Consider the following 22,859-nt stretch of genomic DNA (forward strand, 5'->3'; position numbering starts at 1 on the left):
CCGCCACGACTTATCCGGGCAACGTTCATAACAACCACGTCGGTGCCTGCGAGACTTACCAACCGGAATACCAAATTCATTGTTGGCAATGGCGCTCTCAGTTCTTGAGGTGGGAAGACACAGCACAACTTGGGCAAGCACATGGTCTTAAACTGGATCCTACTACCCTTGATTCAGACGTTAGAGATACCTTCTTTTGATGCTGAACATCAAGACCAGTTCTCGTGGAACCTCTGGCTTCATTCCCGGCTGCAATGGACTTCTTCAGAGATGGAACCGTGTACATCCCTCAATGCGCCTGGCCATCTCCAGGACATATTCATCTGCTATGCAGAATGTCCAATCAGCCAGCGAAGTCAGTCTGTCTGGCAGGGGACCCATGCCACGACCTTCGAGTGCTCACAGGAGAGAAGGAGATTGTGACTTGGTTCGATGAGACTGGCAGGCGTTGCTGCATGCATGTTGACATACCAGGATCGAGGGAGACCCTGGCTCGGGTATGTGCTGCTTCGAGAGATGGGTTCCCAATCGAGGTGAGGATCGTTCAGCTATGGTTGAAGTAGTCTTCGCACATGATATTGAGTGGGATCACTTCGTCCAGATGAAAGGAAGGTTCTGGCCAGGCAGCTTGTAGATGTGTGTACTGGTTGCCTGCCCAAGGTTGTCAGTCTCAAGGTGTTGAGTGAACCTACCGAAGCAAAACATCGCAGTCTGCAGTGAGCGTGAAGTCAACGCCCATTTTGTTCCCGGCCAGCTGCGAATGGGAAGTGATATGAAGAAAACCAGCTTCAAAACCCTGAGGAAAGTACACAAGCACCTAACAGAATGGGAGATGACATGGAGGTTGGGAATAGTTGAATTGCAGGAATCAGGCTGTGAGATGTATGTGCTGTACCATGTAGGTAGGTAGAGGAAGGCGTTTTCTGTAACACGCGGCGCAGTTGTTCGGATCTTCCTCGAATGGGAATGGCTTCTCGCCTCTACGGAGGAAATAGGCTCGAGGAGAGAGGCTCAGGCCAGGCCCAGCATGCTAATCAGGAGCCCCTAGGCTTGAAGATGCCTAGAGAAACCCCCCTTAGACCCCAACCGTGCCCTGGATGCTCCCCGAACCCTGATCTGGAACTCCTTGTGGCGGCCACCTGGCCCTTATGATTGGCGCTGTCCAGACTCACTCCCCCCTCTCTTGATTCTCATCTGTGCTTCCAGTGTTTCTACCATTCGGCTATCATCCTCTCCATCGTGATCCGATCCCTGACAGTTCCTTGTCGCGTACCTTCGCTGCCACGAAGCTCGGCCACATCTTGTTGGTCCCCGTGGTGTGTTTCAGGTTCGCCGACCATGCGACCATGATGCACCACTGCTTCTTGACAGCAGTGACACTGACCAGCTAGAGTGGTCGGACTCGTCATCCCCAATCGCCCGCCATCTACGCATCTCGACCCCAGATCCCTTCTGCTCTTACTCCTGATTCAGACGCCATCTGGCAAAAGGCCGCTTCTGGTAAAGCACCTGTTTCCACTCGCAGCTCGTCAGTCCTCTTTGTCCGACCGACACCTGCCTCCTTCCTGCTTCACACTCTACGGTTTCCTCGTCCGCGGGCTTTGACCTCAGGTTTCGGTCCTTGTGCCTGATTCTTTCTCCGCAGGCGGGCAAAGCGGGCTCCTGAGATGCAGTCCATCTGAAAAGAGGCGGACTCGGATCACATTTCGTTGTCTGTATCATCCTCTCTCAGATGACGCCGTAAAGCCGACGCGACAATGTTGGCCTCCAAGCCGCCCTATGTCGCGAATATCTCAACCACAACCCAGCAGATACCCATACGCAACTTCTCCGACAGTTCCCAGAGAACGCAGGTTTCCTCGATGGCCCTTCAAGATGGTCTCTTTACATCCCCTACCGATTCAGAGTTCTCTGACGGCTACGATGGTCTGGATTCAATTCGAGCATGGGACGAGAAAAAGGTCGGGGAATGGCTACACACGATCCGTTGCGGACAGTATGAATCGCTTTTCAAAGCAAACAATTTTACCGGCGAGAGTCTGCTGGAATGTGATCAGAAGATCTTGTCGGAGATGGGAATCAAGAAAATTGGTGACCGAGTTCGAATCAACGTGGCAATCAAACAATTACGCAACAAGTCTTCGTTGCTGCGGACTAAAAAGAATCGGGATTCTCTTGCCATCCTAGATGGCTTCGCCGCTGTCGCTGCCGCCACTCCATCATCCTCAGACTCCCCTCGCACCCATGCATCCAGATCACAGGCGGGAAGTGCAAAGCGTTTCTCTCGCCAGCTGGATCCCTCAGCACTGCAGAACTTCAACTCCGCGGGGACGGGATTCAAGGTCGGGTCCAGGCCAAGTTCTCCTCAATCCGATGTCCACAGTGCTGGATTGAGGCCTCATCGGTATGCTGGGAGTCCCATGGATGCAGGGGGAAGAAGCAATCCGAGCACCGGCTACTTCAGCCAGCCAGGATCAGCCAACTCGTCCTCAGGAAGGCGACCCGAAACACCCCAGCTGGCAAGCCAGACTACCAGGGCAGCGCATCTGCGGCAGAATTCCAGTATAGATGGATTAACTCCCGGTGGTCTGCCTACGGGATCACCTGTCATCAAAATCATCCACAATGGTGGACAAACCAAGGTTGTGAACATCAAATTTTGCAGGACCGCCGACGAAGTGACTGCCACTGTCCTCAAGAAATTGCTCCTTCCAGAAACCCACTTTCGCAATTATTGTTTTTACGTCCTTAACGGTGTTGAGCCCGAGCCTGCCAATTGTCGTCGAGTCGGTGATAGCGAGCTTATAAGGATCTGCAACGAATCGACGCGATCGGAGAGGAATAGGCTGATACTCCGGAAGATAAACGATGGTCCACCAGATCTGGAGGAAACCCGTAAGGCTGCGCAGATAGCGGCCGATGAATCACAAGTCTTGCACAACCACGCGTTGAGCAGCAACAACATGCGCAATCAGATCAAACTTCAGAAGCTGACCGGCGAATCCTGGCATCATATCCAGGCGCCAATTTCTCCAGTCACCACCACTGACAGAAACCGGAATGTGATAGCCACGGCTGATGAACAGGACCGGCAAGAAGCACAACGCCTTAGGGTGCCAAGTCAGCAGAGCACGAAGCTGCGATCATTCTTTGGCGCTCGACCCCCAAGCGAGATGATTGTCCAAGAACTTACCTCATACTTCCCTGCGCATCAACGCGAAGATATTGAGAAGACAATGAGATTATCGGTGCGGCGGTCGCAACGTATGAGCCGGGCAGCGAGCCGATTGAGTGTGATGAGCAATGTGAGCTACGCCTCAAGTTTGAAAGATGCTCCGCCAGTGCCCAGTATCCCCAGTATTGCCGAATCATGGCTCTCACAAACTGGGAGCACCTCTCGGACCCCCACAGGCAGACCATTGTCGGTGGTATCGACCAAATTCAATCTTCCAAGCTCGGCCTTCCGAGATTCTATTGCGTCGTCGACCCTTCAGCCACTGCAGGAAGAATCTGTGCAGGAACCGAACCGCAAGTCATATGTGTCTTTTGACAGTGGCTCTGATACTGCAGCCGGCAGCGACGCCGTCCGAGGCAGTTATTTTGACGAAAGTCCTGCAGGTACAGGCAGCGACACCATCCACGAGCGGCTGTCCGTCATTGTCGCCGAAGATGGTGAGGAAGAAGACCAAGCATTGACTTCCTTTCTCAAGGGAAACAGCTTCGACAAAAATAACTGGATGAAGGGCGATCTGATCGGCGAGGGCTCGTTTGGTAGCGTCTACTTGGCCCTCCACGCCGTGACGGGTGAGCTCATGGCAGTCAAGCAAGTCGAGTTGCCCAATATCGCCAAAGGCACCGAAGGGGACAAGAAAAAGACGGCAATGATCGCCGCTCTGAAGCAAGAAATCACATTGCTGCAAGGACTTCGCCACGAGCACATCGTGCAATACCTAGGCACGTCGTCCGATGAAGACCACCTCAACATTTTCCTCGAGTACGTCCCCGGCGGGTCTATTGCCGGGATGCTCAAACAGTACAACACATTCCAAGAACCGCTGGTGCGGAACTTCACCCGCCAAATCCTGGAGGGCCTCTCGTATCTGCACGCACGGAACATCATCCACCGCGACATCAAGGGTGCCAATATCCTGGTTGACAACCGCGGAGCGGTCAAGATCTCGGATTTCGGCGTGTCCAAGAAAACCAACTTCAACGGCATGAACGCCGCCCCGGGCACGCGCACGTCTTTGCAAGGCAGTGTCTTCTGGATGGCGCCCGAGGTCGTGCGGCAGAGCGGCCAGTCCATCAAATCCGACATCTGGTCCGTCGGGTGCCTGGTCGTGGAAATGTTTACCGGCTCGCGCCCCTTCCCGTCCATGACGACCCTGCAGACTCTGTTTGCTGTCGGCAGTAATAACGAGAAGCCGTCGATCCCGGACATCGCCAGCGAAGAAGCCAAGAAGTTCATGAACAAGACCTTCGAGGTGGATCATGAGAAGAGACCGTCGGCCGATGAGCTTTTGAAGGAGAAGTTTCTGCTTCCGATGGCTTAATGAAGGGCTCGGAGTCGTTCATTCATGGAATGCTAGGTGAGACATGAAGAGACCAGATCTTGCTTGACCTGAAGGACGTTATGGGCGACCGTCATCAGACTCGCGTCCATGTCAATCGATATCAGATGGACAGAATGCACAGAGGGGATGGATGAATCATGTATCAACCAAACAGCCTAAGCCCAGTGATAGGAGAGCAAACTGTTCCTCGACTCACATTACATGATTGTTGTGTCTTGTATTATTTTCCCTTGTTTCGTGTATCTATCTCCATGCACAACATCTCGCTGGGTCAGTTCTATCGCGGAGATGCCGTGGACTCTTATTTATCTGTAGTAGCTTAGTAGTAGCAGTATTCTTAGTAGGTTATACCCTCCCTTTTTCCCTTCAAGATCACAGCTATTACCCCCGATGCCATGGTCATGGATGGATGCTCCGTTGAGCCTTGCTCTGGATGGTGGGTGGTCAAGTAGTGAATGCAGCCTTATAGCCCATCGCTACGAGTACAGCACAAGTTACAACTACAAGGCTCTCGGTCACTCATACCAATTCCCTAGTTGAGGTAAGTTAGTAGTTACTTGATTCCCACATCTGGATTGAAGAAACATGTTCTTGTTCTCCGTTCCTCTCTCTATTTCTCTCTGGATATCTCTCTGGATATACACATACAAAAGGCGAAGAAGAGGGCTCGGAAACGCGACGCAAGTCAGCCCTCAGAGAATCCGAGCCGGGCCGGGTCTGTATCTAGTCTCTCTCATTTTCGTTGAAGGTGGGCTGGGCTGGGCTAGGCTGGAGGACCAGGTGAAACCATCTCTATGTTCAATTTGTACATGACAGTTCCAAAACCGACCGACATACCAGACGCCCGTATGTATGTGCGTGCGTGGCCACAGACAGGACACCGCCACGGAGTTGCTTGGCCTTTCTATCTTCTAGCTTTTATCTTCTAGCTTTATCTCTGTCCCCCTTTCCACTCACTATCCTTTTCGCGCCGATAGGCGACAGTGGACGGGTGATGTGAGTACTAGGGCCCCGGGGGAAGAAGGGGAAGAAGGGAATTAGTTAGACAGGCGGCGGACCCTTCCCATGACCTTGATGCTGGTCGAGCAGAAGATGCGGCTTGATGTAGTCCTCATCCAGCTGGCGGAACCAGGCTGTATGATCGGCGGTGGCTCCGCGGAGGAGATTCCGAATACTGCTACTGGGGCCGGTCGTCGCGGCTAGTCCAGCTGCGGCTGCAACAGGTCCAGGTGTGCCGGTTCCAGCTCCAGCTCCAGCTCCTTCCATTCCTCCCCCTGCCCCGGGGTTGCCCATGTCGCCAGAGTCGTCGTGGCTCTCGGTGCTGAAGATGATGTCCGGAGTGGACCAGGTCCGCGATTCGTACGGGTTCGATGTGTTGTCCTTTGCCGCCGGCACCGGTGCCAGGGGCGAGGGTTTGCGCCGTGGCGCAGCGGGCGGGAGATCGAGGTCGGCCGCCGCGGCGTCTTCGTCGTCGCTGGCCGACCCGCTCCCGGACAGGAGGTTGCCGTGCTGGGCGGCGGCGTCGCGGTCGCGCTCGCGCTGGCTGAGCGTCGAATGTCGGCGATGGTTTGCGCCCTTGACGCGACCCAGTGGCGGCGACCGCCCGTTGCTGCTGCTGTAGCCGCGGTCGGTGTGTGGGCGGGCAGCCGACCCGTTGACGGCCCCGGGGCGACTGTTGCCCACGTAATCCAACCCGATGGACGGTCGGGGATTGTGGCCAAAGCCGGTCCCCGAGCGCTTGTAGTATGTGCCGCCGTTGGCGGTTTCAATGTCGAACTCGTCGTCCGAGTCGATTTCCTCAACTACCCCGGTGCGAATGCCTAGAATCTCCAACATGCGTGCGGTGGTGCCACCGAAGATGATGACAGTCAACACCACAACGACCAGCACGGTGGCGCGCAATGCGGGTCCTTCGTTCCCTTGAAGACCGGCAGCCAGCGCGACTCCGACCGCACCACGTAGACCTGCCCAGAACAACATGGCTTGATAATGCCAGGGGAGTTCTTCGGCGACTTCATGGCCCCTGCGTTTGGCTCGAAGTCTGATAATGTAGTTGATGGCTTTGGAGAGTGGGAAGACTGCCAACCAGCGCGCGGCGCAGATCCCAACCACGGTGACCAGAATGAACAGTGGCTTGAAGACCAAATCGGTCTCGGTGAACAGAGTGAGGCCCAGGTAGATGAAGATGAAGTTTTCGGACAGCTGAGCGAGGATTTGGAAGACGAATTTGGTGGTGAGCTGTGTCCGTCTCGACATGTTGTAGTAGGCATAGTGTTCGAGGGTGATACCGCAGAACAAGAGCGACACGATGCCTGATGACATGTTAGCATGTGGCGGGTGAAATGCGCGAGCCTCAAGGACCCCATACCTGACATGTGCACGCCATTGGAGAAGAAATAGGTTGCATATGCGATCAAGAAGACCAGGCAACTCTCAATCTTGGGAAATCTGCGCACGAGTGTGTACTTGAGGGCGAGCGCGGTGCCGACACCCACGACGACACCGATCATGAGACTGGTGAAGAACACCAGCAAGAAAATCCCGATGGCTTCAAAGAGACTGATGATGTTCAGATTGCCCGATGCTCCTTCGCGGTATCGTTGAGCGGTCTCGAACAGGACGATGGCAATGGCGTCGTTCAAGATGGACTCGCCAAAGATGACGGTGTACAGTTTCGGCTCGACCTTGTAGAGATTGAAGATGGCGAGGATCGTGACCGGATCGGTGGCGGAGAGGGTTGCGCCGACCGAAATGGCCTCGACCCAGGTGATGGAGAAGCCGTCAAAGGGGATTCGTGTCCACAACCATAGAATCAGCCCCAACGAGACGGCGGAGATGAAGGTCCCAGCGAACGCGAACGTGAGAATGGTTCCGATGTTTCGAAAGAAGTTGGCCTATGCGCGCTTAGCAGTTTGTCCGGATGTCTGGTCTTTCGACTCTTGCGGTGATCTAACCTGGTGCAGTTCGTAACCCGAATTCAGGATGATCGGTGGTAAGAGAAGATTGAAGAAGAATTGATAGTCGAAGCTGACCGTGTCCTGGATCGCGGTTCCTGGTGTGACACGTATCACCAGCCCGACAATCATGCCTGCAAGATACAATCAGCGCAGTGTCCCATGTGTGTTCCTACGGAGTGTAACAGGCGCACCGGCAAATATGGAAATGACCGTCTCATGAACAGCCTGGATTCTTTTCTGTTGGAGGATGTAACTCGTAAAGAGCGCCGCAATGAGCAGCATGATCAGGATGAAGAGTGCCCATGACGAGAAGATCTCTTTCTGTCCTGCTTCGGCGGGTTCTGCTCGCGGATCGTTAGAGATAGGCGATTGGGGTCAAGAGGGATGGTTAATCGTGCGCACCATCTGGATCGACGTCTTCGACCTGCCGGCCTTTCTAACAGTCAGTATTGTTGGGCCCGAGGAGATGGGGATCCTGGATCTCACGAAGAATGTTCAATGTCGCGCCCACCAGACTCGACGCCATGTTGGCGCAGTTGCCAGAGTCACCTGTTCATTCGAAGTGAGGGCCGCAGACGACTTCGCATCGCAGGAGGAGTGAGCTCTGTAGAGGAGGGTCGAGTAGCTCGAGATTAGGGCACAGGGGATGAGTGGTGCTTTGAAGGAAGAAGATTGCGTAGACACAAGAATACGGATGGGTGTTTTGAAGGTTTGTACAGAGTGATAAGTTGATGATGGTGGTGTTGGTGTCGATAGTGGTGGTGGTGTTCACTGTAGTATACTAAGTACGTACTACCACTCACTCACTCAGGCATTTAACGAGACGACGAACTTGACAGCTTTGACACTGCCAGGAAGCGCCATCAAGTCGCAATCGTGGTCGCAAGCCTCCTACGTCCTCGCGTGCTTGCGGGAACTTCCCTTCTACCCCTTTTCCGGGACTTCTATACCGTGTACGTGTTGCTAAGCTGTCATTCTCTTGATTCGTTCTGCTCCAGTGGTTACACACGGTATGTATTTACTCATTGAACAATTTCAACGCTCTCGAGATGAACCCCGAGGCAATCTAAACACTCTTCTGGTCGCTTTCGACCCATCTTACAGCCTCCACGCCTTCTGAGCAGTAATGAATCCCTCCATACCACGCCCCCCCAAGCATGCTGAAAGAAAGCAACAACACCCACCCCTTCTTGCTTCTCCCAGCAGCACCATGTCAAATGCATAACGAATCGACCGTGAAACGCCCTCAAATCCAGGGTTACAATTGAACCACCACTGCCCTGTCGGCTTCCTAGTTCATCCGCGTTATTGTACAATGGTACATCATTCCGTTCCGCTGGCAGCTCGGCTGGTCGTGCCATTCGTGGCGTTTCCACTCCCGCCAGCCCCCAATGTCAGTCTTAGTTTGGTCCCTCCTGAAGGGGCGACAGATCCTTGGGGTGTGCCGGCACTCGATGCTGCTGCGGTAGAGTCGCCATCCGGATGAGCCCTCTGTCCAACGTTCCCAAGGATAGGGTGCTGGGCAATTTGCCTCGCGATCGCTTCGTTGCAGAAGTTCTAAATCAGTGTGATCAGCAAGAGCTCTATGTCGAGACTTGAGTCGACGGGAAACTTACCTCAATGGCAATCGCATCATTGTAGATCATGCTGCCGTCTTCGTTGTATGTTTTGGCGTTCTTGGCCAAAAGAGCAATATCCCTGCTTAGGTCATTCAGGCTCGTGTACTGGTAACTGTTGATCCGTTTCTCAATGATGTCCATCGCGATGGGCTCCTGGATGAAGTTGTAGTAATCGGGATACAGTTTCTTCGGCGGTAGCTCCAGGAAGGGACCAATGACCAATCGTGTGGGTGGCTCCTCGTCGCTTTCGTCTTCAGATTGATCCTCGGGGTCGGAATCCGGCACTTCCAGCGCTTTGATCGACTGGAAGATGGACTTCAGTGCTTTCTGTAGGGCATTTCGTTCGGCACTCGTGAGCGGGTCCGAAGCCACTTTGTTCGGTTGCCTGCCACGCTTCTTCTTGGGCGCCGGCGTCTCCTCTTCGATATCATCCCCTTTGCGCTTCTGGCCGGCCGACTTGCGCGGTCCCTTCTTCTTAGGCGGAGGCTCTTCCTCAGAGCTTTCGGCTTCTTCCGGCGAGGAAGCACCACCCGCGGCGTCACGTTCTCGTTTCTGCTTGTTCGACCGTCTCTTGTCAATGCGTGCAGCCTTCCGCTTCGCCGCTTCGCCGATAGAGTCGTCAGAGTCGTCGACAGCAGCCAGCCATTGCTCTTCCGTAAGACCATCATCGTACTTGACTTGTGTCTTGACACGAGCACCGCGACCGGCGTACTCTTCCTCGACCTCTTGGACCGGGTTGTCTTCGGCCATGTAGATCTCCGGAAGTTCATCTTCGCACATCAGCCGAGGAAGCGGCCGTCCAGGTCCATACAGGTCGTTGTCGAGACGATCTTTGTCCATCTGTTTGAAAAGCACCAACTCGTTTTCATTCCGAGCCATAATCTCGTTCAGATCGTCGTCGTCCATTTCCTCGCTGTCCCCAGCCTGCTCAGCGGCCTCGGCAGATTCCAACAAGGTTTTCAGGAACGCGTCACGTTCTTCGTTGGTCGACTTGTTATCGAATTTACCAGCCTGAATAACCTTGCCATCCATGTCAAGCTTGAACTGAGCGCGCTCCAAGATTTTCTCTTCCACCGAGTTCGAGCTGATGAGTCGCAGGATACGCACTTCGTTCTTTTGTCCAATTCGATGTGCACGATCCTGGGCCTGCAAATCCTGGTGGGGATTCCAATCTGAATCGTAGATGATGACAGTGTCTGCAGTTTGCAAGTTCAGACCCAATCCACCGGCACGAGTCGAAAGCAAAAAGCAGAAATACGGCGACCCTGGTTCGTTGAACAGGCGAAGCAGTTCGGAACGGTCCTCAGCCTTTGTACCACCATCAAGACGGAGATATGGGATTCCTCGCAGCCGCAAAAAGTCCTCCATGATGTTCATGATCTGCGTCATTTGGAAGAACATCAATACCCGATGGTTCGTCGCACGAAACTTGGGTAGAACCCTATCGAGGAGCTCGAACTTGCCGGATGTCCGCCAAATAGAGTCATTGGTGCCTCGGCCAGGATTCATTTGATCTTCCACGGGTTCGAAGACATAAGGATGGTTGCAAAGTTTCCTCAGCTGCATCAACATGTTGCTGAGACCACGCATGCTAGTCTTGCCACCTTTCCCGTCTGTCACGGCCAGCTTGTTGTGTGTCATCAGTTGCATGTAAAGCTTGGCTTGAAGGGCAGAGAAGCGGCACTTGACTACACGCTCTTGTTTGTCGGGAAGGTCTTTTTCCACATCTTTCTTGAGACGACGGAGGAGGAATGGCCGCAGCACCTTGTGGAGACGGCGAATGATCAACAACTGTTCTTCTTCGGTCAACTCCATCTTGTCTTGACCACCAGTGTTGGCAAAAGGAGTATTGAACCATTCGTCGAACGACTTGACCGACTTGAAGATCGTAGGCAGCACGAAATTGAGCAGGGCCCACAACTCAGGAAGGTTGTTTTGCAAGGGCGTACCGGTCAAGATCAAGCGATATCGTGTCGTGTAGTATTGCGTGAGAGTGCTGCTCAGCTTTGACTCGGCGTTTTTCATGCGATGACCTTCGTCAACAATCATATGGACCCATTTGATCTTGCTGAGAACGGGGCGATCTTTAATAATGTATTCGTATGTCGTCAGCAGCACCTGGAAGTTGCCCTGGCGAATCCTCATCTGTTGCTGTTTCCGAGTGTTCGGCGGCCCTTTATACACGATCCGGTTAACCGATGGCGCCCACTTTTCAAACTCCATATTCCAGTTGGTGAGGGTGCTGAGAGGAACAATGACCAAAAAGGGACCATTCTGTCGCTTCTTTTCGATGAGATAGGTAATCAGACTGATGGTTTGAATGGTCTTGCCCAGCCCCATTTCGTCGGCCAGTATCCCGTTAAGATTGTTGTTGAAGAGAGATATCATCCACTGCAGACCTTTGAGCTGATACTCTTTCAGCGTACCGCCGACCAGCATCGCAGGCTGCTCGTTGACTTCTTCTTTGATGCGATGAGCGACAGCATAGTAGTCGACCTTGCCTTGGCCGTCCTCGTCTCCGGACTCGTCTTCTTCCTCTTGCTCGTCCAAGTATTTGTCCTCTCCTTTCCAGGCCTCGGCAGCAATGCGTTGTTGCGCCCTCACAGATGCGGCAAGCTGCTGCAGGAAGCCATCCGTCTGTTTGAGGAGGTGAGTGATACGGGAATCTTTGGCCTGTCCGAGAAGCTTCAAGTAGGTCTCTTCATCGTTGGCCTTCAGTGCTTGCAAACGCTGTTTGGCGGTGCGCTCGATTCGCTTCTGTTCTTCACGCTCCATGTGCTGATGATGCGTGATCATTGTGCGACCCAGTTTCTGGATCCGACCTCGTTGGCTGATGGCATTGTTGCGGACTTCTTGACCGTGCGCAATGATGGATTGCAGGTGATTGGTCTGGCGGGTCTTCTCCTTGTTCTCTCTTGCATCGCGTTGTTGCTTTTCAAGTTTCTCGGTAATACGAGCCTCGCGGAGCGATTGCTTCTTCATTCTGCGATGCAGCGATCTATTTGCAGTCATGGCGAGATTATCGTAAAGATACAATTCCTGCTGGATCTCGTGGCGGAGCTCGCGTTGTTTCTGGAGCAAGGACAGCTTCTTGAACTCAATCAAGGCCTTGATCTTCAATGTGTGATCAACGGTCGGATCGGCTGGTTTACTTGTGTCCCAGGAACCGATGTTGGCCGGAAGGGAGGCTAGCTCTGCCTTGCGAGCCTGGACCCGATTATAGACAAGTCGTTCTTGTTCTTCGCGGACCTGATCAATATCGACACTGATCGGCAGGATACTCGGGATCTTCACCCGCTTCGAGCGCTGCGTGTGATCTGCGTAGCCTATCGTTTGGCCAAGGATGTCGTAAGGGGATTGGTAGGTCTCGAAGAAAGATTTTGCACGGGCGAGCTCGCTTGTAAGCACCTCCTTTTGCTCTGCAGTGTTCTCGGACACTTTTTCGCCACCCGCAGCAGCATCGGACGGTGTAGCTACCTGCTGCTTCGCGGAAGGGAACAGTTGCTGCTGGAGTTTCACTGGAAGTGCGATGTTTTTCGAGAGCATCTTAAAGGCGTAGATTTGCGTCCTCAACAGATTCAACTGCTCCGGCGTGAAGCTTCCATTGTTTTGCGAGACCACGCGTTGCGCCTGTGTTCCCGCGCCTTGCGCATTATTCGTCACTGCAGTCTGATTAGGTCCAGTCGAGGTCGTCCCATTCACAGGAGCACCAGCAGTGTCAGTCTGTCCGGTAGCAGTGCCATTGGCTGTGGGGGTGCCTGAGTTTCCATTCACCTGTTGAGCATGAGGTGAGTTATGATGCTGATGCGCCTGCTGTTGCTGATGCTGTTGTGCCTGCTGCTGTTGTGCCTGCTGCTGTTGTGCCTGCTGCTGTTGTGCCTGCTGCTGTTGTGCCTGCTGCTGTTGCGCCTGCTGCTGATGTTGCTGTTGCTGTTGAGCTTGAAGTTGATGCTGCTGCTGCTTTTGAGCCTGCTGCATGGCAGCCATCTTGCGGTAGTTCTGCTGCTGTTGGACTGCAGTGAGGAAACGATGGGCTTTGATATACTCGGGATCCGTTTCGGGGACATTTTGGGCCTTCATGCGTTGGAATTTCTGTGGCTCGGTGAGTATAGTCTCCATGAACGGGCAGGGATGGACATGGTGGGAGCGCGGCTGGAGAATCATGTCATACCTGATACACTTCCTGGACCTGTGAAGGGGAAAGATTGGATGGCAGTGCTGGCATACCGGCCTGCACCGCAGGCGCAGGCTGAACGGAAGCCATGGCGACTGATTAGTCGAGGGTGCAAAAGTGCCAGCTTGCGAAGGTGTCTTGTCACGATATCAGTGAATATGTGGCTGGACCATCTAATGCCAATCCACTGTGTTGTCTATACCTCCGAGTCCCCGTTGGCGGGACTGAGGCAGCCTCGTCGCGCTCGACGACCTTGGCGACCGAGTGCAGGTGAAGGACCGGTGGTGGTTCGGCTGAGGCTGGGGGGCGTTTGCGGTGGGATAGCGTAAAGAGAGGACGAAGAGTCGCCTCCGGTACTCGGAAGCTATCCTCAGGTGGTTCTGCGACCAAACACTGACCGGTTGAGATGGACGGAGATGAATACGACGCGTTGATGATGATTTTCGCGATTGGAGGGGCCCTTCGCAAGGAGGATGTGACACCCAAACGTGAGAACCGCTGCACTTTTGCTACTAGTACGGACTCTGTTGCGGAAACTTGGCTTTTCGGGAGGCAAGTCACGTGCAAACTGCGCCATGCCACCTTCTCTCAATCAGGCAACTACCGCGAACGACTAAAACAACATGTAGATAAGGTATCTAGTAGCTTATCAATCCTACTACTAACCTAACTACGTAGGTACTACTAGTACCTAGATACAATACCTCTTGGAGAACATGCTAAGCGACGATACTACGTAGTACTGTGGAAATGCTATATTTCTTCCATACAATTCATATATCTTCGTGCCGGCGCTTTTAATCATTATATACAGGAGCCAAAGCCCAGTGTGTTTGGACTGGACCTCTACCTTGACTATGCAAAAGCAAATTGATGCCCGATCAATCCCCGTTCCACAGGGGGGAACGCGAAAGTAACCATAATAGAGTGCTTCATGGTATCCAATCTGGGTTCAAGTGAGGACAGTTCTTTTGGCTGGGACCGGTGGTGGAGGCGGTTTTTTAGCTCGAGACGGCGGCGGAGGAGGTGGTGCAGCACTCTTCTTCCCCGTCAACGGCGTGGACGAGCCACTTCCCTGCGAGGTTGCAGGAGACACGGAGGGATCCCCGTAGCCATGGTCAGAGTTGCTGTTCGTGTAAGATCCTGTGTCGTCGGCAAAAACGTCCTGCTCCTCTACATTCCGGAGCTGTGACCGAGTGGTGCGGATCATCAGAGTGTCACTGGGTACTCGAGACATCCGCGACATGTTTCCTGGAGATAGATCCCGGCTGAAAAGACTAGCGCTGTCAACCGTGCTGGCCCTAGCAAAGTTTGGTCGTATTGGTATCCCAGGAGAATAGTCGGGAGTTGCAGTTTCCCCAAACCGGCCACTTGGGATTCGATTGGATTTGATGGCCGGACGGACTTCGACTGGAGTGACTTCTTCGACTGGCTCAGCATACTGTGTGTAAGAGCGGACTGTGTTCGATCTTGAGCGAGGGGTGGGACGGCCTCCGCGAAATTGTGGCTGTGACCTGCGCGACCGAGTCAGTCATATCCAGAGAAGGAGCATGGCGATAACGTACCTTGCTGGCCACTCGGACTTCAGCTGTAAGAGTGCTTCTCTGCATTTATCATGGTACGCGAGCTCCGCATCCAGGAAAGCACCGAGGTCTGCGACGCTCTCCGGGTCGGCATCACGGATGTCCTCCATCCTTCTGAACACGTCATCGGCCGACTCCTCGTATTTGGCCTTCTGGTTGCGTAGTTCTTCTTCGACACGGAAGTCCTCCTTCTTGGCTTTTTGCATCTTGGCCAGCGATGTGTCATAGGCTAGCCGTCGTGTCTCAAGTCTCTTTCGGGCGGCTTGATACTCCTTCATCTGGACCAGAGATCGTTCCAGCGACTCCAACCAGGAAGAGGTGGCACCGGCGATGTATGTCTCCTGCGCCCGAGCAAGTCTTTCTTGTGTCCGGCCAAACACTGTTCAAGGGTTAGCTGCCGAACCAAATGTCCACAAATGGGGTACGCACTGTTGAGACATTGCCCATACTCTGAGTCGGGCTCAAAGTCTTCGCCATGAGATATCATGGTACCTCCCAAATATGCAATCGGGAGCGTCTTCTCTTTCCCCTCCATCTCCGATCGCTTGGAGACAGCCTTCATGTACGCGTTCATGGATCTTTGCATTTTCTCCAATCCTACAATAGACGGTCAGTACTGCTCAGCATCTAAAGCCCCGGCACATCGCGGTTGACACCCGTACCTTCTTGCCTCAGAGACATTTCCAACTCGAGGGCCTTGAATTCGTCCGACATATTGGTTTTGACCTCCCCACCCATGCGCTCGCCCGCCCATTGTTTGAAGCGGTCGAGTTTCTTGTTGACATTCATGATGGGCGACTGGATTCTTCTTGGAGGATGTAGACTCAACGAGTGGCCTTGGATGAGAGAAAGATGCAGAGGGAAGGATAGGTAGAAGGTCCAATATTCTGGTCTCCGAAGCTGCGCTGCGGAGTGTTCGGAAACAGGCAGACTCCGGAATCTTCACTGGAATGCGGCGATGGCGGATCGGACGACAAGAAAGGGACCGGGGCGAGCAGTGGCAGGCGAGGACATAAAAACGAGTGACTGCGCTTACAACGTTCACAATTGAAGGAAGTCTGGACAGTAGATATAATGCAGTACTACTGAAGATAAGGCGCAAACAAAACGACCATACTCCAGAGCCGAGTATAATCACTCGATAATGCAGGCAACTTATGGCAATCGTGACGTGCCACTCTAAGGGTATAAAGGTAAGATACGTAGGTCAGGTAGGTAAGGTAGTAGGTAGTAGTGACCAGCCCGCCCTTGAAAGGAACGCAACAGGAACCACTGGCTTTAGCAGTCTTGCCCCTGACTTCAAACTCGTTATGCGTGTGCTGCGTGTTGCGTGCTGCAGGCTGGCACCGCCTCTGAAACAAGCAACGCCACCAAATCGTCCACGAGCCGCTAAACTGGGCCATTGGCTTGCCATTCCATCTACTTGACACTAATCTGGCAGCTCTTCTGGCACACCTCGCCCCAACGGGACCTTGTCGCAGCGCTTGACTCCTCACTCACGTGTGTTACTGGTTTGGAGCGGAGTATGGCAGTATGCGCCAGAACGGCATTGACAGTCCAGATGCCGCCACAGGTATTGGCTATCTATTCTAAGGAAATTACGGCAGAGCTGATCCGCAGCCATTGGCACTGCCAGACAAAAGGGATGATAGATGAATTTGAACCTTGAGACTGCTTGCACAGCAGTGGAGGGATTTGCTCCCCGCTGCTGAATGCCTTTTGGCCAGACCTTGGTGGGAGACTCAGCTTAGCGCCGCTCAAACTGTGCGTTTTCGAATTGCCTTCATCGGCTTCTCATTGCCAGATATCTGAAAACTTCCCATACTGCTAAGCCTAAGGAAGTCGTAACACAATCGCACCCTTTTTGCACACCCAATGCACCACTCAGCTCTAGTCCTTGGTCTTCTGGGTACCACGGAGCAGACCGGTTCTTCGGGCGGCAATGAGACCAGCCTTTTGACCTTGAGCCGCGTATCTTGAGATGGTAGAGGCCTTTCCAATATGTTGATGGTTACCACCACCGTGAGGATGGTCGACAGGGTTCATGGCAACACCACGAGTCTTGGGCCAAGAGTTGCGCTTGACAGCGAACTTGTGCTTCGCGCGAGATGCCTCTGTACCGTTTGTTAGCACGTAATTCTGATTCTGATTCTGAATTTGACAAAGACGTACTCAGCATCGGCTTGTCGGTACGTCCACCACCTGCAACGATACCAATCATGCCTCGGGCAGTGCTGAGAACCACCTTCTTGGCACCACTGGGGAGCTTGACTCGGGTCTTGCCCTCGTCTGGGTTGTGTCCGATGACAGTGACATAGTTTCCGGATGTTCGTCCCAACGCACCCCGATCACCAGTCTTCTCTTCGACGTTGGCGACCACGGTACCCTCAGGAACTTGACCCAAAGGCAAAATGTTACCGACCGACAAGTTGGCGTTCTTTCCAGCGTAGATGAATTGTCCAGTGTACATTCCTTCCACCGCGATCATGGTCTCGGTTCGGTGCTTGTAGGCGTAGGGGTCTCGGAATTTGACGAGGGCTAGAGGCGCACCACGGCCGGGGTCGTGGATGATGTCGGTGACGGTGCCGCGAAGGTAGCCGTGTCTCTCGCCATAATCGAGCGTTCTGAACTTGGCCGGCGCCTTGTTGAGTCGGGTATGGGCAGCTACACAAATATATCAGCACAACCTGGGCAGAGCATTGGGAGCCACGTTGAGCCCATGTTCAAGATGGACGTACTGAAGATGGAGCCTCTGCCCTTTCTCTGATTTCTGATGACGCGACCCATCCTGTGCTGAAGTGAGCAAGAGATGGGTTGACAGCGTCGATGTTGAGTTTACCTGGCAGATGTTGATGTTGGACGACGACGACGAGGATCAAGCTGAGAATCAGAGAAAATTGGAGGTCCTGCCTTCTGTGCGCAGGGAATGTCCCAAAGCAGGATAGCCCAGCTGAACTCTTGGCAATACTTTCCCACGTGACCCGCGCCTCAGATGAAATTCTAGTGTCACGTGAATTAGTTATTGTAGCAGGCCGAGTCTCTTATAGCGGCAGCATCCCAACCTCGATCTGACAGCGCAACCTCACTTGCCTTCGCAGTCAGCAGCTTCATTCAAGTTCACAGCCAGCACTTGAGAGTGTTTAATTTCAGAATGCCCATGACCATGCATTGGTGAGAGCGTTCGCGGGGTATCGATTGGGAGTCGTCCGCACAACATCATAATAGATGAGTGCACCCATCATCTTCATTATGGTCAGCTCATCGTCTTCATCTCTTCTTGCAGTGAGAGCGGTTCTATGTGTCATATCATGGCTCTGGTTGATGACAAGGTAGGCGGGTGCACATCTTGAGGCTGGAAGATCTACTCGGTTTGACAGATCGGCCGTCCACTACAACGTCCTGGCCTAGGTGTGGATGAGAAGGCTAGACTCACGACAACACCCAGAGACAACTTTGAATGAACAGTCTTACGTCTTCACTCAAAGATACTCCATGTGTCAATTAAACATTCCCCAAAGGGCGCAACAGTGAGATCCATGTCGGTATCGCCGAAACTTCCGATAGGGGCTAATTGTGCATTTGCCGGTTTTGAGCCTCTCCATTCGGGCATCGGGAGAGTCTGTCTGATTATGGGAAAAGAAACAGTGGCTCGATTGCCACATTTGCGCCTCATCGACCATCTGCACGAGTTCCGCATATGCAGATCGAAAACATGCAAACAATGAGACCTTCTGACGGATTGTCCATTGGAAAGAATGGTCGGAGAAGCCCGCGTCCACTGTTGCAAGAGCCGTCTACGACCAAATCAATGTGAAGAGGTCACATTCCAGCGCACGGAACTGACTATCGCCGGTCAGCAGTCACAAATATCAGTGGCAGCGGGCACAATCATTTCAACATGCAGACGAACACACTTGATTACATGGGCCCATGAACTGGAGACGAGGAGGGCCACGCTGGCAAAATGCCAGTGGAAAGGGGCATGCTTGGCGTATGCCGCCGCTCTCAACAACGATCCATGCCGTGCAGTGGCCTCGAATACCTAGACTTCGACAGTCGCAGAGAAGGAGTCGCATGAGAGCTTCAAAGAGGTCTGACTCTGACCTTGGCCAACATGGCATACAGCTGGGCGTTCTAGAAGACAGACCGACGGTGGGCCTCGCCTGGGCATGGAGCATTGAATTGACAGATGGGATAATTGCGCCGGCCAGACGCGTAGCAGTAGTAATAGGAGTAATAGGACTGTTAATACCCCCTTGACACGCGCTAAAGATTCCAGAACTTTAGCTCATTTGTTGCTTGACTTCACAGTTTTGATTTCACCGACTCTGTTCTGTTCAAGTTGTCCATGGTGCCTGCCCAACACATTGCACACTTCGCACCTGCTAAACACACGCGACACAAAACATCCTTATACTCGGCAACGTCCTCGGCTACACCACCATGGACGACTCAGACTCCTCATCCTTGTCCTCCGTCCCATCTTCCGACGACGAAGAGATGGTGCAGCGAATGACGAAACCCACGGGGTTGAATCGGTATTTCAAGCCTGCGCCGAAAGAACCCACGCCCGAGCCCCCCAAACGCGCGCCTTCGCCTCCTCACGATTACACGCTGGCAGACAATGATGCTATAGCCTTTATTGTTATGTTCCGGAGTCGATTCCACGACGCGTTTCCCAAATCCCTGCCGCATTATGGCCCGCAGGATATCGAAAGAGGGGTCTCGGGTGATTTGCCTGCTGAACAAGTCGAGAGACTCTTGTGCGCACTCTTGGGGTTGGTGTTGAACAGAAAGAAGGACGTCGAGTGAGTCCCCCAGTCATACCGCTACGATGGACTGCGGCTATATTGGAGGAGTCTAACCAGCGCGACAGACGAGGACACTATGGCCGAGCACTTGAAGATGCAGTCTCAGCAAACAACCATCAATGGCCAGCTGCGTGGAACGGGGGCAATCCATTACACGGCGGCAAGAATTTCAACAATATGACACCAGAGGAACGGGTATGGCTACTTCCAGGACTGTTGTCACGCGCGCCACTGATGTTTCCTGTCTTTGCAGTTGAACCTACTCAAGGCCCTGGTTTTATGGTCGCTTAATTCGTCCGAGGCGGTACAAGGCCTCATCAAGGAATCGTACAAACAGACTCGACGCGACGACGATCGCAATCAGCCGCGCAGCGTTCAGCCTTGGTTTACAGACCAGTATCGCCGGAAATACTGGCTTATTGAAGGATTGGAAGATTCGCATTTCCGGATATACAGAGAGAATGATGGCAGAACTGCAAAGACCAACACCTGGTTCAGCGTTGCTGGTTCGATTGAAGATGTCAAGGCATTGGCAGACAAATTCGGCGAGGAGCACACCTCGAACTCCAAATTGATCGCTGACAAGTTGCGCTCGGCAATCCCTAGATTTGAGGCCGGTGAAGAGGTTTGTGGATGTGTAGCACCATTGCAGACACGATTGCTGACAGAAGTCATAGAAACGCAGACGCCGCGACTACCGCCTGGCCCGCAAAGCCGCATTCTCACGGCCTGATCCCGGTTTCTCCATGTATGAGGGACGGACTCGAGGGAAGAGACTGAGATACACGTTCTCCGACGACGAGGATGGGTCTGATGGACTTTCCAGTCGACGCTCCGCTCGAAATTCCGGAGTTTCCACCCCTCCGGATGCGGGACCGACAGTCACTGCAAGCGGTAGGCAAGTGAAATCCCGCTTGGGCGGGATATACGGAGAGACCATGCTTGTGGACCAACGCAAGGAAATTGAAAAGACTACAGGCGAGGGTCACTTTACAGAAACCAGCGAAGACATGCCTGCCACAGTCCCGACTGGACGGGGGGTAAAAACCTCGCGATCCGGACGACCAGTCAAGGCCACAAGAAAGGCTTACACCGACGGCGCGGACTCGGACAGCGACGAGGCTCAATCATCCGGAAAGGAATGGAGCGGAAATGAGGACGAGCCGGAGGATTCCGAGCCAGATTTTGATGCCGAGGATGAGGACGAAGAAATGAGCGACCACGGACTCGACCGGGACGAGTTGGGCGAGGACGACAATACCCAGGACAGTCTGGTGGTGCAATTGAGGTATCGAAAGGGTCAAGAGCCGCCTGGGAAGACCGAACAGAAACCACCACCTCCTCAAGCAGTCACGAATGGTGTTTCAAGTGTCAGCAACGGATTGGCGCCGGTCCAAGATGCTGGCAAAAGCGAGCCGGTCATGATGGACACCATTGATGTGGCGTCTCCTGTCAGAGCGGCGAGCAATGGAGTTCCCAGTATGACGAATGGGGTCAAAGAAGAGGAGAACAAGCCCGAATCACTTGCTCAACCGCCAGCGCAAACGACAGCACAGGCCATGGAGGTATAGCGAGGTCGACGTTGCTTGTTTTGACACGGTTCTTCTTTTGTGAGGGCGTATGACCAACGGCGGAGGAGGAATGAGGTGGGTCAGTATTGACTTGCTGAGGAAGAGAAACGCGGAGAACCGGTGTATGCGTGTGTATGGGATCACATGTTCCATTGAACGACAGCAAGAGTGATAGATGACGATGACGACGACGATGAGGCTGAGGCTGAGGCCTGTGGGCGCTCTATCTATGTGTGTGATACAAGACTATGGGACGGACCTTACGGGAACCATCATTGATGTACTATTACCATTACCACCGCACGATCGCCATTAGTACCTTGGGCAAGTAGGAACCTATCGCGAAAGAATTGTTCATGAAGACAGCATTTCCAAAGTGTCCTTCCAAAGTGATCATGACCATATAATGTTCTGTTTCTCGTCGTTGCTGGGTTTGGCTCTCCCGCTGGGGAGATATAGTAGGCATATACAGCCAGACCAAGGAAGAACCGAACATCTATGAGATAACCAACGTGTCTTCAAGGCTTTGGATGAGGCGAGGAGGATATTCGTTTGTGAATACGTAGTGTGAAGAAAGACCAATTGGCCCAACCCCTGAAAAAAGTGAAGCTCTGAAAAACGTGAGGCTCTGAAAAGGGGAGGCTCTGACCACCGTTCCATATCTAGGTTACCTAAGGTATATATACTTTTTCAGGTACGTACGTATATGGATGAGGTTGTTTTATGTGGCCTTTGGTTCTTGGTTGTGTTCTTACGTAGATACCAGGTAGCACGATCAAGGGAAGTGGACTGACTGTACTGTCTACTTATACTACTTACTACCCATTATATATATATCTCTCATTCTCCACCATATACACCATATACACCATATACAAGAGGACAAGAGGACAAGAGGACGAGGTATATAGATATACAAACTAAATGACCTTACCAAAACCCCCGTAGTCGCGCTCCATGAGGTCAGGTAGGTATAAAAACATCCATCAAAACTTGAAATAATCCAATACGTTATCAAATACCTAGTGGATGGCTTCATGTCCGAACGAACAGAAAAGAACAAGATTAATTGTTTGAACAAAGCTAATAAGTCAAGTCTTTAAAAGTGTCCAAGTAGAGGGTAGGTGAACAAGTAGTAGAGTAAGAAGTCTCCTCCCGGCCAGACTGAGTGTCTTGCACTCTCTTCCCCCTTTTCCCCCTTCTCCCTTCTCTCTCTCACACACACACATCACAGATTTCCTGATGGCGGGAGTATGTGTAGCCATCGGGCGAACATGGTTCCTCATCCAAGTCCATTCACCATCGCCTGCAAGTCCAGCCTTTGGTGACCTGAGTGTCAACAACTCAACTCCACACGACACCGCACGACAGGTCGCAAACAACCAGGCCAACGGCAATTATTCAAAGGATGGTCGTGCGTTCGCCTCGGTACCCTTTCATTACCGAATGCAGCCGTGTCATGACATCGATGGGCTTCCAGTCCGCGAGTCCGCCGAGAGACAACTTCGAATAAGTATGCTTCTTGAGCAATCAAGTTGAGGGTATCTCTTGAAGAACGCAGAAAAAGAGG

The 22,859-nt window shown here is 53.0% G+C and overlaps 7 protein-coding genes across 7 annotated transcripts; 3 read left to right on the top strand and 4 right to left on the bottom strand.

Moving 5' to 3' along the window:
- The first annotated feature begins 42 nt into the window (after nucleotides 1-42).
- On the top strand, nucleotides 43-634 carry A1O1_08554 (uncharacterized protein). The gene has a single exon (XM_007729413.1). It carries the CDS (start codon nucleotides 255-257, stop codon nucleotides 561-563), a length of 309 nt encoding a protein of 102 aa, XP_007727603.1. The 5' UTR covers nucleotides 43-254; the 3' UTR covers nucleotides 564-634.
- Nucleotides 635-1,757: 1,123 nt separating this feature from the next.
- A1O1_08555 (STE/STE11 protein kinase) lies at nucleotides 1,758-4,553 on the top strand (the record flags this gene model as incomplete). Its single annotated transcript, XM_007729414.1, has 1 exon — nucleotides 1,758-4,553. The coding sequence occupies one exon, from the start codon at nucleotides 1,758-1,760 to the stop codon at nucleotides 4,551-4,553; it is 2,796 nt and encodes a 931-aa protein (XP_007727604.1).
- Nucleotides 4,554-5,615: 1,062 nt separating this feature from the next.
- On the bottom strand, nucleotides 5,616-8,057 carry A1O1_08556 (CPA1 family monovalent cation:H+ antiporter; the record flags this gene model as incomplete). The annotated part of the gene is made up of 6 exons (XM_007729415.1): nucleotides 5,616-6,886; nucleotides 6,943-7,468; nucleotides 7,529-7,662; nucleotides 7,723-7,875; nucleotides 7,934-7,963; nucleotides 8,018-8,057. 6 exons carry the CDS (start codon nucleotides 8,055-8,057, stop codon nucleotides 5,616-5,618), a joined length of 2,154 nt encoding a protein of 717 aa, XP_007727605.1.
- A 797-nt stretch (nucleotides 8,058-8,854) lies between these two features.
- A1O1_08557 (uncharacterized protein) lies at nucleotides 8,855-13,269 on the bottom strand (the record flags this gene model as incomplete). The annotated part of the gene is made up of 2 exons (XM_007729416.1): nucleotides 8,855-9,088; nucleotides 9,148-13,269. 2 exons carry the CDS (start codon nucleotides 13,267-13,269, stop codon nucleotides 8,855-8,857), a joined length of 4,356 nt encoding a protein of 1,451 aa, XP_007727606.1.
- A 1,007-nt stretch (nucleotides 13,270-14,276) lies between these two features.
- Nucleotides 14,277-15,696, bottom strand: A1O1_08558 (uncharacterized protein; the record flags this gene model as incomplete). The annotated part of the gene is made up of 4 exons (XM_007729417.1): nucleotides 14,277-14,838; nucleotides 14,890-15,286; nucleotides 15,337-15,504; nucleotides 15,570-15,696. The coding sequence occupies 4 exons, from the start codon at nucleotides 15,694-15,696 to the stop codon at nucleotides 14,277-14,279; spliced, it is 1,254 nt and encodes a 417-aa protein (XP_007727607.1).
- Nucleotides 15,697-16,797: 1,101 nt separating this feature from the next.
- On the bottom strand, nucleotides 16,798-17,694 carry A1O1_08559 (60S ribosomal protein L2; the record flags this gene model as incomplete). The annotated part of the gene is made up of 3 exons (XM_007729418.1): nucleotides 16,798-17,021; nucleotides 17,080-17,571; nucleotides 17,646-17,694. The coding sequence occupies 3 exons, from the start codon at nucleotides 17,692-17,694 to the stop codon at nucleotides 16,798-16,800; spliced, it is 765 nt and encodes a 254-aa protein (XP_007727608.1).
- Nucleotides 17,695-19,350: 1,656 nt separating this feature from the next.
- Nucleotides 19,351-21,289, top strand: A1O1_08560 (uncharacterized protein; the record flags this gene model as incomplete). Its single annotated transcript, XM_007729419.1, has 4 exons — nucleotides 19,351-19,715; nucleotides 19,784-19,913; nucleotides 19,972-20,343; nucleotides 20,396-21,289. The coding sequence occupies 4 exons, from the start codon at nucleotides 19,351-19,353 to the stop codon at nucleotides 21,287-21,289; spliced, it is 1,761 nt and encodes a 586-aa protein (XP_007727609.1).
- Nucleotides 21,290-22,859: the final 1,570 nt, after the last annotated feature.

The sequence above is a fragment of the Capronia coronata genome (genome assembly GCF_000585585.1).
Source record: "Capronia coronata CBS 617.96 chromosome Unknown acBCG-supercont1.8, whole genome shotgun sequence".
In the NCBI taxonomy this organism is placed as follows: Eukaryota; Fungi; Ascomycota; class Eurotiomycetes; order Chaetothyriales; family Herpotrichiellaceae; genus Capronia; species Capronia coronata.